Consider the following 12,911-nt stretch of genomic DNA (forward strand, 5'->3'; position numbering starts at 1 on the left):
GACCATTTATATTAAAACTTACAAAATTTAGTGTTAAACCAATCTTAAGAGTTTTTCAAGGCCATGGTTGTTGTCTGTATGGACTTTAGTAAGGCCTTTGACAAGATCCCACATGGGAGGTTGGTCAAGAAAGTTCAGTGGCTCATTATTCAGGATAAAGCCATAAATTGGATTAGACATTGGCTTCAGAGTGTGGTGATATATGGTTGTTTCTCTGACTGAAGGCCTGTGACTAGTGATGTGCCTCAGGGATCGGGACTGGGTCCAATGTTGTTTGACATCTACGTCAATGATTTGGATGATAATGTGATAAATTGGATCAGCAAATTTGCAGATGGCACTACAATTAGAGGTGTTGTGGACAGCAAAGAGAGCATTCAAAACTTGTAGAGGGATCTGGACTAGTTGGAAAAATGGGTTGCAAAATGGGTTGCAAAATGGCAGATTGAATTTAATGCAGACATGTGTGAAGTGTTGCACTTTAGGAGGACTAACCATCAACATAAAAAGCAAGGAGCTGAGGAGTGCAGTAGAACTGGAGGATCTGGGAATACAGATATATAATTCCATGAAAGTGGCATTATTGGTAGATAGGATCATGAAGAGAGTTTTTGGCACATTGGCCTTCATAAACCAAGTATTGAGTACCAGAGTTGGCCTTCTCTTTGATCCAATCAATGCATGTTCCCTTGTCTTCGTGTCATAAAGTCCATAATGAGACTTATTGATGTTTGGAACAATATTGTTGATAGTTCAACAACAATTTGATGGTTCAATGTGACTGAAACTATCTTTAAGTTTTAAAATCCAGAGTTTGCTTTTAAAGTCTAGAGTTATTAATCCACTTGAATTTTAAACTCCAAGTTTATGATTGGATGTTTTGGATAAATTGTGCGGATTCTCTTGACTAACCCACTGTCTCCGGTTCAGGGGCCATCGGCATGACAAGAATGGCTCCTCCAGCATCACCAATTCTGCAGTGCCTGTGCTACATATTATACTTTAATATTTTAATCACTTCATTTTGCCTTCCTTAATACACTTTTTATTATCTGAAATAAATTTGATTTGAAATAAGTTAAGAATCAGCTGCGAGGTCAAGATTGTGACCCTGAGGCCTCCTGGCAGTGTGGAGCCTGCTTCCCCTTGTGGAGTGTAGCTGTTCATCCCATCCCTCAGCCACCCAGAGAAGGTTCATCTGAGATTACAACAGGATAACCAAGATGAACTTGGAAAGTGGGCCAAGGAATGGCAGATGAAATTTAACAGGGCAAGTGTGAGGTGTTACACTTTGGGAGGTTAAACCAGGGCAGGAGTCACACAGTGAATAGTGGGTCCTTGGTTGGTGTTGTACAACAGAGAGTCTTGGGTGTACAGATGCACAGTCTCCTGAATGTGAGATTACAGGGCAATGAAGAAGATGTTTGGCACACTTGTATCCATCAGTCAGGCCGTTGAGTACAGGAGCAGGGATGTTATGTTACAACTGTATAAGATATTGGTGAGACTGTAAATATGAGAATCTCGGATAGTTAGTGTGAGCAGTTCCTTCAGTTATTCATCATTCTCATTGCCTGTTTGAAGAAGCTGTTTCTCAGTCTCTTTCCTGACAGGAGCAGGGGGTGGGATTTTGCGCACCCTCTTCAGACAACAACCCCAGTAGATTGTCTTGATTGGGGTGGTGGGGAAGGAGTGAGGTTCTAGTCACCCATCTTGAGGAAGATGGAAGGGTGCAGGAAAGATTCAGGAGAATGACACCAGGATTGGTAGGCATTATTAGTAGGAGAGGTTGGATGGGCGGGGATTTTTCCTCCCTGGAGCGTAGGCATCATTAAGGTGAACTGTCAGTCTTTTTCCCAGAGGAGGAGAGTCTAAAGCTAGAGGGTCTAAACTTGAACTTCCTGTAGCCAATCATTGTAACTACCCCAACCATTCCTTCAGCGACATGTCTGTCCTCGGCCTCACCCGTTGTCTGGGTGAAGCTAAACGCAAACTTGAGGAAGAAGACATCATATTTTTCCTGAACAACCTTAAGCTTAATAGCATGAACACTGATTTCTGGCACTTTTAGGTAGCCCTCACCCCCCCCCACCTCACAATATCACAAGCTGAATTCCATTAAATCCAGGATCCTGTGGCTGAAGAATTTTTTCCTCATCTCTGTTTTAAATGAGTACCTTCCAATTCTAAGACTGTGCCCTCTTGTCCTGGATTCACCCACCGAGGGAAACCTCTTATTCACATCTACTCTGTCCAATCCTTTCAGCATTCAAAATGTTTCTATGAGATCCCCTCTCATTCTCATACTCCAATGAATATAGTCCAAGAGCCAATAAATGTTCCTCGTATGTTAGGCCTTGCATTCCAGGGATCATCCTGATAAATCTTCTCTGTACTTTTTCTAACATCATTATATCCCTTCTAAGATAAGAGGCCTAAAACTGCATATAGTACTCCAAATGAGGTCTCATCAGTGCCCCATAGAGCCTCATCAATACATCTTTACTCTTATACATTATTCCCCTTGAAATGAATGCCAACATAGCTTTTGCTTTCTTTACTTCCAATCCAACCTGGTGGTTAACTTTTAGTTATCCTGCACGGGGACCCCCAAGTCCCTTTGCACTCTGAATTTTGAATTTTCTCCCCATCTAAATAATAATCTGGCTGTTTATTTCTTCTTCCAAAATGTCTGTCATTTCTTTGCCCATTCTCCTAAATGGTCCAAATTTCTCTGCAACCTTTCAGTTTCTTCAACACTTCTTCCTCCACCAACCTATCCTGGTGTCATCTGCAAACTTAGCCACAAAACCACTTAATCCATAATCTAAATCATCGATATACCTTGTATATACACCAACCCCTGCGGAACACCACTAGTAACCAGCAACCAACCAGAACAGGGACCCTTTGTTCTCACCCTTTTGTCTTCTGCCAATCAGCCAATGCTCCACCCAATCTAATAACCTTCCTGTAATTCCATGGGCTCTCATCTTATTAATCAGCCTGTTATGTGGCAACTTATCAAAGGCCTTTTGAAAATCTAAATCCACAACATCCACAGCCTCTCCCTTATCCATCCTACTGGAGATTACCTCAAAAAGTTCCAATAGGTTGGTCTGGCATGTCATACACCTTGAGGTATTTCATAACTTCGGCCTTGGGATCAACTCACTGACATCTGACTAATAGGCCTATAATTTCCTTTATTCTGCTTCCCAATGCCTCCACAATCTCCAAAGCCATCACCTTCAGAACCTGTGGGTGCACCTCATCCATTTAGCTTACTAAGCACTAGTAATCCTGACTGTACTTAATTCTGTTCCCTAAGACCTCTGACTATCAGCTATTTTCTTCCTCAGTGAAGACTAACAGAATATACTCATTTAGTTTGTGACAGATTATGTGTCTGTTTGTATTGTATATAGATATATTTTTGGGAGATAAATTGAGGCAGGTTTTTTTTTAGTGCAGGTCACATACAAACACTTCAAAACAGATCTCATTTAAAATACTGGAGCTCCTGGGGGCCTTTGCAAAAGCTTTGGGGAGTACCCAAGAGTCTTCACTAATGGATTGTTGTTTTGAAAAGCAATAGATAAAAGAGATTGGAGGAGTAGTTCGGAGTGACAGGCTGTCTAGGAGTGCAGCTTGCTGTTCTAAGAGGTGGTTTTGCAAGCAGAGAAAGTCAAAAAGGATTTTCTCAGAGAGAGAGAGAGAGAGAGATAGATCAGTTATGGTGTGCTACAGTCAACATCAGCAGCTGGGACTGGAACAGGACAAGCTGGAAAGCTTGTGGAAAACCCCATTTGGAAGGTTGGTTGTGAGTGCTTAGTTCAGCCTGGTCAAAGCCCTGTGATTCATGTAAGAGGAGAGGACTGGGAGCCTAATGTTTCACTTGAAATAAGAGAAAAAGGAACTCTGTGGTGACTTGAAAGAAATAGGTTATCATCTAGACAACCCTGAGGGGAAAGTTTCTTCAGCAAGACACTGATGTGGCTGATTAAAATGGATCAGTTTGTGTCCAGGAACAACAAATCTCTCTCTGAAAACCAACAAGAACCTTCCTGAGCAGTAACCATTTGCCTTTCAAGCACCAAAGCCTGGTGAACTTCATAAATATTAAATTTTGTGCACAGTATAAGAATTTACTGCAACTAGTGAACCTGGAGGAATGAGAAGTGAGATTGGACTATGAATCAAAGAACTTTTCTGAACTTACATACACATTTCATACACGTGCGCTTAGAAGTAGAAGTGTGATCCTGTTTTCATGTTTAAATATAATTAAAAGCAACTTTTGTTTAAGTAACCATTTATCTTGGTGAATATATATTGCTGCTGGGTTTTGGGGTCCTCTATCATCTCTTTGTCACCCATTATACTTTCTTCAGCATCATTTTCAATCAGTCCTATATCTACCCGTTTCTCTATTTTATTGTTCATACATTTAAAAAAAAACTTAGTATCCTTTTGTATGTTATTTGCCAACTTCCTTTCAGAATTCATCTTTTCTTTCCTAATGACTTTTTTTCATTTTCTATAAGTCCCCTGTTTTTCCACTAATCTTTGTTTCCTTGAATGCCCACGTTTTGCTTTTATTTTAGCTTTAACCTCTCTTGTTAGCTATATTTGTGCCATTTTTCCATTCATAATTTTATTATTTATTGGAATATATCTATCTTGCACTTTCTTTACTTGTAGAAATAGCATCCAATTCTGCTCTGCTCTCCTTCCATCTTGCTTACTTTTCCAGCCAACTTGGGCCAGTTCCTGTCTCATACTACTGTAATTCCTTTGTTCCATTGAAATGCTGACACACCTGATATCAGCTTTTCCTTTTCAATTTTGAAACTGAACTCAATCATATTATGATAACTACTTCCTAAGGGTTCCATTACTTCTAATTCCTAAACACCTCAGGTTCATTACCGCCAATCCCCTGGTGGGCTTATTGACACGCTGTTCTAAAAAGCCATCCCGTAGACATTCTACAAACTCTCTCTCCCCTGAGATCCAATACCGTCCTGACTTTCCCAACCCCCTTTCATATTAAAATCCCCCATAATTATTTTGACGTTTTCCTTCTGACAGGCTTTTTCTATTTCCATCTGTAACTCGCAGTCCACTTCCCACCTGCTGTTTGGGGGTTATGTTCAAAAGTTATGAGATTTTTCCGATATTTCTGATGTACTCAGGAAAGAGTGTTTGTTTGTCAAAGGTCAGTGATTCATCTGGGTAGATTTTGTGTCATCTCAGTGTGTCAGTCTGGAATCAGCCCTACTCGTACTAATTGGCAGACAAACTGGTGGACCCATTTTTCCCTCCTCCGCCTCTGACTGTTTCTCACCTATACATTCATCCGCATTTCCTTTGGCTTAGATGTGATTTTTCTTTCTACAGGCTCAGTATGAGAACCCACCTCATATTTATGCTCTTACAGACAATATGTACCGGAATATGCTAATCGATGCAGAGAACCAGTGTGTTATAATCAGGTAAGAAAAGGAAATTCACAGGTCATGGACAATGGTTGTAATCCATAGAATCATTTTACTTATTGGTTACAAATATATTTTGAAAGTTTGTTGAGAGATTAATAAACCTCTTCCACTACCCACATCACAAGTTACACACCAATCTTGGTCCCTGTGGCACATTCAGAGGCTGCCAGCTTCCTGGGCCTCATCAGCGATAAGGGAGAGAGATGTACAGAGGATTTCTGTCAAGGGTTTACAGTTCTTTTATGGGAGCTCTTAGGGTCTGGAGATCAGCACCACAGCATCCTGATTACACTGAACAACAGTGAAAATCATGAACCATCACACAAACATGGTGCGTGTCCATGTCACAAAACATCCTAGTATTTCACCTTCAAATCATGTCTTTTGTCACATGTTGAGAATTCTCCACAGAAGAATTGCATTGGGAAGGGTTCTTCAATATGAGAAGACTCAAGTGAAGTCTACCCCAACCGACATCAGTGCAGTGCTAACATTCCTCTGTGTATGAGCATTAGTGTTTATTGTCATATATGTAAGTACAGTGCATTGAAATTCTTCCTTCCTGCAGCCACACAGATACACAACAATATTACAAATCAAATGACCACAATACACAATGAAACAGCAAAAGAGATAATAAATACAGTAAAAGTCCAAAAATCTGGACCACCCAAGAATCCAGACTTCTCTCAAACTCTCAAACTTTTAAAAAATTTAGTTTGCTTTTGTGCATGCATAAGTGCCACAGATGTACGGCGTCAGCAAGTGGCCACACAGAAGTCAAAGAAGAGTAAGAACATTTTTTTTTTGTTATTTGTATTTTAATGAAAAAATATTTTGTTAATAAGCTATCAAAATTTACCTATTCATCTCTTCATTATTATTTTTTAAAATGGTGGTGCTGCCACTGGTGCAAACCCTCGCGGAGCGGAGACACAGCGCTCCCATGGGGTCCAACTGCTTTCAGCTCTGTACAGGCTTTAAATGACCCGTTAAAGGAGCCAGCAGTAGTTTTATTTCAAATCCCACAACCGCAGGGTCTGGACACAAGAGAGCAGAACCTATGATTGGGTTCCAAACTCAGGGAAGCGGAGGACTGGTGCAGAGCAGCAGAAAATGGGGAGACAAACTCCCATATGAGAAGAAGATGGAGAGGAGATGACTCACAGGACCGTGACCACAGCAGCGGACCAGTTGGGGGTTCTGTGGCTGAAGAAACCACACAGGCGGCGGGCTGTTGGTGACTCAAGGTGAGGAACCCATGGAGGCTGTGGGCTGCTGGAGACTATGGTCAAGGGGTTCACACCAGGCTGTGGACTGCTGGAGACTGGCTTGAAACTGGCTGAAGGGGTTCCAGGTATTGGAACCGGGATGCGAGACGGTGTCAAGGGTGCTCAAAGTTTCCTAATCATATCAGAGGTTGGGATCTGGATCTTGGGTTGCCAATGGTTTGGACTGGACTCCATGTGGCTGCGGAGGCTGCGAGAGTGCTGGGACAAATTCGTGGATACTTGGTGACTCTGAGGGACCTCTCTTTTTTGCTTCTTTTTCCCTCTCTATAAGAGATGCTTCAGGCAATTTCTGTCGATGGCACATCTTCCTGCCTTATAGCAGACAAAAAGAATTTTGTGCAATATGACACTGTTTTATTACATGACAATAAATCAAATCTTGAATTTGGAATCTTAAATTTGAATTTTAAAAGTTCTGCCCAAAAATCTAGAAAATCTTAAAATCCAGACTGACATAATCCCCAAGCGGTTGAGATTTTAGGACTTTTACTATTCTTTCTTCTTTGGCTTGGCTTCGCGAACGAAGATTTATGGAGGGGTAATGTCCACGTCAGCTGTAGGCTCGTTTATGGCTGACAAGTCCGATGCGGGACAGGCAGACACGGTTGCAGCGGTTGCAAGGGAAAACTGGTTGGTTGGGGTTGGGTTTTGGGTTTTTCCTCCTTCGTCTTTTGTCAGTGAGGTGGGCTCTGCAGTCTTCTTCAAAAGAGGTTGCTGCCCGCTGAACCGTGAGGCGCCAAGATGCACGGTTTGAGGCGATATCAGCCCACTGGCGGTGGTCAATGTGGCAGGCACCAAGAGCTTTCTTTAGGCAGTCCTTGTACCTCTTCTTTGGTGCACCTCTGTCTCGGTGGCCAGTGGAGAGCTCGCCATATAACACGATCTTGGAAACACGATGGTCCTCCATTCTGGAGACGTGACCTACCCAGCGCAGTTTGATCTTCAGCAGCGTGGATTCGATGCTGTCGGCCTCTGCCATCTCGAGTACTTCGATGTTGGAGATGAAGTTGCTCCAATGAATGTTGAGGATAGAGCAGAGACAATGCTGGTGGAAGCGTTCTAGGAGCCGTAGGTGATGCCGGTAAAGGACCCATGATTCGGAGCCAAACAGGAGTGTGGGTATGACAATGGCTCTGTATACGCTAATCTTTGTGAGGTTTTCAGTTGGTTGTTTTTCCAGACTCTTTTGTGTAGTCTTCCAAAAACAACCAACTGGAAAACCTCACAAAGGACTTTTACTGTATAGAATAGATAAATACTGTCCATGATTTAATGAAAAATGAAAGTGACATTTCAATGGTTCAGATAGATCTTCTGTGGGGGGGGGGGGGGCGGTCTCAGAGTAGTTTATGTTTATGGTTAGGTAGCATGGGCTGGTTCAGCAGCCTAATAGCTGTTGAAAAAAATGGATCCTGATGCTAGATCTGTGGAATTTCAGGCTTCTGCCCCACTGTAGCATTGAGATGGGGGTTGTGACCAGGTGATTGGGGATTCCTGCCTTGAGGGCTTTGAATGTCATCAGTGGATGGGATGTTTCTGCAGCCACAATATTCCTTGATAAATCGGGTCATGGTACAGTTACCCAAACTGCAGCTTGTGAGCCTCATACACTAAGCAAGTTTGGCCATCCCTGCCATGGTACAACCAGTCAGTATACTTTCCATATTGCACCAGTAGAGGTTCCATGGAGAATTCAACAACATGCTGAATCTCATTAGAAAGTAGAGGTGTTGCTGTTCCTTCTTCACTGTTGTCTCAATGTGTTGGCGCAGGGGATTCCCCCAAGGAGATTGAACCCGATTAACCTTGGACCCTGCTGCAACAAGAAGGAGCAGGTTCATTCCTGCAGCCTGTGGGTGGAAAGCGATTGGGAAATCAGAGGGAGTGCTGGGGCAAATTTGTGGATACTTGGTGACCTCTTTTTTTTGCTTCTCTTTCTCTCTCTCTATCAGAGATGCTTCAGGCAATTTCTGTCGATGGCACATCTGTCTGCCTTACAGCAGACAAAAGGAATTTTGTGCCATATGACACTGTTTTATTACATGACAATAAATTGAATCTTGAATTTGGAATCTTAAATGGTCGAGGGATCGCAGAATAGGATGTGTGCCTCAGGGTGGGAGAGGCAGAGTGGGGTCACAAGAAGGATTTGGGTAAGGAGTTTACCCAAAGGCAGTCCCAATCCAGATGGTGCTAGGTGGATGGTTGAATTCAAGTTTCCCTAAGAGATTCTAAAAGGAGCATCATACACAGCAGCCATTCTCAATCTTTTGTTTTGGCTATGGCTCCTCGGGACTCTGTTCTAAATTTATGGGCTCCCTTCCTTGTGATTAGATAAATTTAGTTGGTTTCTTCTGTACTTTTCTCTTACTGACTATATAACCGCCCCCCCCCTTAAATGTACTTTGACCCCTGAGTGGGTGGGGGGGAGGGGTCATATTGTTCTCATTCAGAATGGCTGGTTTAGAGAATGAATAATAAGGTAAAGGACTCACCTAGCAATGATGGAGAAAAATACCATGGAGGAGTATTCACCCACAGAACTACTCCTTTGGAATGTTGGAGATTGGGATCCTTGATATTAGTAGGGGGTTTATGCTGACTCAATTGGACAGCGGCTAAGTCGAAGGGAACCAGGTCACCAGGCAAGGGAAACATGTTTTCTGCTTTTTGTTTTGTGATTGTTGCAGACTTGGAAAATTTACCTTCTGCTGCATTACTTCTTATTCTGAACTTCATAGACTAAAATTTCCTCCCTTTATGGACCTTGGTCATTGCTTTGTCAACATTTAGCTAAGTTGCTGAAACAAATTTTGACATTTGACATTTTGTACTTGTTTTTGGCTTGGAAAGAGTTTAGAAACCTTGGATGTGCTATCTAGAAATCTCCACAAACTGGGCTTTCTTAATTTTGGTGCTTCTCCTGAATGGTGTTACCAACATGGAGACAGAGTTGGGTGATTTCAGTCTGGACACAAAGGAGATGTGAGTGGTGGTTATGGCAGAGGTGTCAGTGACGTTGTCATCTCTGGACCTGTCATCTCATGTTTTGTCTTCTAGTGGTGAGAGTGGAGCAGGAAAAACTGTGGCTGCAAAATATATCATGGGTTACATCTCCAAAGTATCTGGAGGAGGATCAAAGGTCCAGGTAATAATGGAGCACAGGAGAGGTGTCTTTAAAATTTCCTGTGGACCAACAGTTAGTATTTGCAGATGTGAGTGGGACTGTGGGAGAGTGTGTCTCTGACCACCCACCTTCTCTGAGTCTGTGACCACCCCCTCTCTCTGTGGGACTGAAACCATCCACCTCCTCTGTGACACTTAGACAACCCACCCACCCTGTGTCACTGACCATCTACCCTCTCTGTACCAGTGACCACTCACCCTCTCGGCGTCACTGGGACCACCCAGCCTCTCGGCGTCACTGGGACCACCCAGCCTCTCGGCGTCACTGGGACCACCCACCCTCTCTGCATCACTGGGACCACCCAGCCTCTCTGCGTCACTGGGACCACCCAGCCTCTCTGCGTCACTGGGACCACCCAGCCTCTCTGCGTCACTGGGACCACCCAGCCTCTCTGCGTCACTGGGACCACCCAGCCTCTCTGCGTCACTGGGACCACCCAGCCTCTCTGCGTCACTGACCACCCACCCCCTTTGTGAAACACCTTAAAAGATATCACAGCATGCTCAGCAGGTTAGGCAGCATGTGTTAGAGGGAAACAGAATTTTAGGTGCAGCAAGACTGTGGGCACAGAGCCCGGAGAGTCCTCACCTTGTATCAGGACCTGTAGGCACTTCCCTTGGGGCAACCTCCAAGCATCAGCAAGCTTCGTAAAGGTGGGGAGTGGCGGGATCTGGTCTTGACCCTCTCCCCCTCGTCCACATCCGGGAACTGAGCATCTTCCAGGATCATTGTAAGAAATAGGGTGGGCCACACACACCCAGAGCGGTGATAAATGGAGCAAAGCCATAACTTACTCTTTTCATCGTTTTTAGCACGTAAAAGACATCATCCTACAGTCAAACCCTCTGCTTGAAGCTTTTGGAAATGCCAAGACGGTGCGGAACAACAACTCCAGTCGATTTGTAAGTCACTCCCAGCTGAGGTGTCGGCTGTGTGATCTCTGTGATCGTCCGTCATTGTGTGAACCAGGGGCTGTACTTCACAGGTTTCACAAATGGAATGGGGGTGCATTCCTTCTCTGTAACCTGTTTCTCTGCAGTCTTGGGGATCTGGCAGAAGGGACGGCCAGAGGTCAAAGAAATACTGTGGAAATTGAGGGGTCTTCATTTACCACAAGTTCATCTTCTGGTGAGATCTCAGAAACTTTGCCAGTTTGACCACTGATCTCCTGTAGCTTCCCAGTAACTTTCAATTCATCTGCGAGGTTAACAAAGCAGAAGCATGCAAAGTGAAATACAAGTCTGTGATTTTGCTAAATTCCAAATTGTGGCAATGGCTCTGTGCTGTGGGACAGTGCCCCACTGCCCTCCTCTGGTTGTACATGGGACACAAGCTGTCAGGGACATCTGCACTCCCTTCAGTTAATCACCCACTTTATATTTGTTTTGTGTTGATATCCAGGTTCTGCACTGATAGTATGATGTATCCAAGAAAACTCACCCACCTAATTATGCCCCAGTAGAAATCAGGTCAGTGGGCCTGATAGATACTCTTGGTTTCAGGAAAAAGGGTCCCTTTTATATGTATATTGTGAGGTGTTTGTGTACGTGGATAAGCTGGTCTGTGTTTATGCTTGAATCCTTATTATTTCTTCCTCAGGGAAAATACGTTGTAATTCAGTTCAGTCGTGGTGGTGAGCCTGATGGGGGCAAAATCTCAAACTTCCTGCTGGAAAAATCCCGGGTTGTCAGTCAGAATGAGAATGAGAGGAATTTCCATATTTACTACCAGGTACCTCTTCACTTTCTTGGATTTTAGAACAGTTCCAACTCCAGCTTCAAGAAAAGTTTTTATTCAAAGCAGTCAGGCCCTGAATTCTCCCAACTCTAATTATAAACCATCTGGGACCAGCAGATCATCTGTCTTCTCTACTGGAGCATCATCTTTTTCTTGCACTAACTGCCATATAACCATATACAGCACAGAACAGGCCAGTTTGGCCCTACTAATCCATGCCGGAACAAATCCCCACCCTCCTAGCCCCACAGACCAGCACCTGGTCCATACCCCTCTAATCCTCTCCCCTCCATGTAATTATCCAGTCTTTCCTTAAATGTAAATAACATTCCTGCTTCAATCCTGCTCCAGATCATCCAAGAAAAGCATGGCTTCTCTTCTATCACCATTCACTCAGCTCTTACCCATATATCCTCAATTTCCCGCACAAGTGCCCTGGCCCCCTCTGCCTCTAGGTGCAACAAAGACAAGATTCATCTTGTCCTCAAATACCACCCCACCAGCCTTCGCATTCAATATATTTCCTCCACAATTAACGTCACCTACAACAGGTTCCCAACACGAGACATCCAGGGGTGTAGCCAGGTTTTAACATTAGGGGAGCAAGTACAAAAAAAGGCACCATGACCACTGTTCCCTCAAAGCTGTGCATGCGCCCACACGATTTGCAACCAGCGCACAAAGGAAATTAATGTGCGCACATCCACGACGCATGCCAAATAATTCAAAATGTATTATACATTTTTATTTTCCACTGATATATTATTTATCTAGCTTAATATATTTACTATTTCCATTTCTGTCTCAGAGTGCATGATGGTAATTTAATTTATACTATTGTTGTGGGTGTGTCTTGTGTAACTGTTTGCCTGTGGCACGTAAGAATTTCTGTACAACTGTACACTACTTATGTTATATAATGATAAACTCTCATATCTGTCCAGATCTAAAACATTCACACCTACCCCCTCAGTGTTAGAGCATGTGTAAGGCAGTAATGCAAAAATAATGGACACTCAATAGATTAAACAGCAATAATTGAGATAATCTTAGAAACAAAAGTGAGCTTTGAGGATTTTGCAGCAGTCTACCAAAATCTTGACCTATCGAGAGCTCCCTGGTTGCTGCAGAGCATCAGATCAGAGGTCAATCCGCAGGATCATGAAGGACAGAGAGGATCACTCGGGTCTA

General features: G+C 43.4%; 1 protein-coding gene across 2 annotated transcripts in view; it reads left to right on the forward strand.

Moving 5' to 3' along the window:
* The window catches only part of LOC138758976 (unconventional myosin-If-like), a 126,457-nt gene that overhangs the window by 38,691 nt on the left and 74,855 nt on the right, over positions 1-12,911 (forward strand). For both annotated transcript variants that reach the window (XM_069928671.1, XM_069928670.1), the window contains 4 exons: positions 5,404-5,498; positions 9,857-9,944; positions 10,796-10,885; positions 11,583-11,714. In XM_069928671.1, the coding sequence (XP_069784772.1) occupies positions 5,404-5,498; positions 9,857-9,944; positions 10,796-10,885; positions 11,583-11,714 (405 nt within the window). The remainder of the gene's footprint in view (positions 1-5,403; positions 5,499-9,856; positions 9,945-10,795; positions 10,886-11,582; positions 11,715-12,911) is intronic.

The sequence above is a fragment of the Narcine bancroftii genome, chromosome 3, assembly GCF_036971445.1.
Source record: "Narcine bancroftii isolate sNarBan1 chromosome 3, sNarBan1.hap1, whole genome shotgun sequence".
NCBI lineage: Eukaryota > Metazoa > Chordata > Chondrichthyes > Torpediniformes > Narcinidae > Narcine > Narcine bancroftii.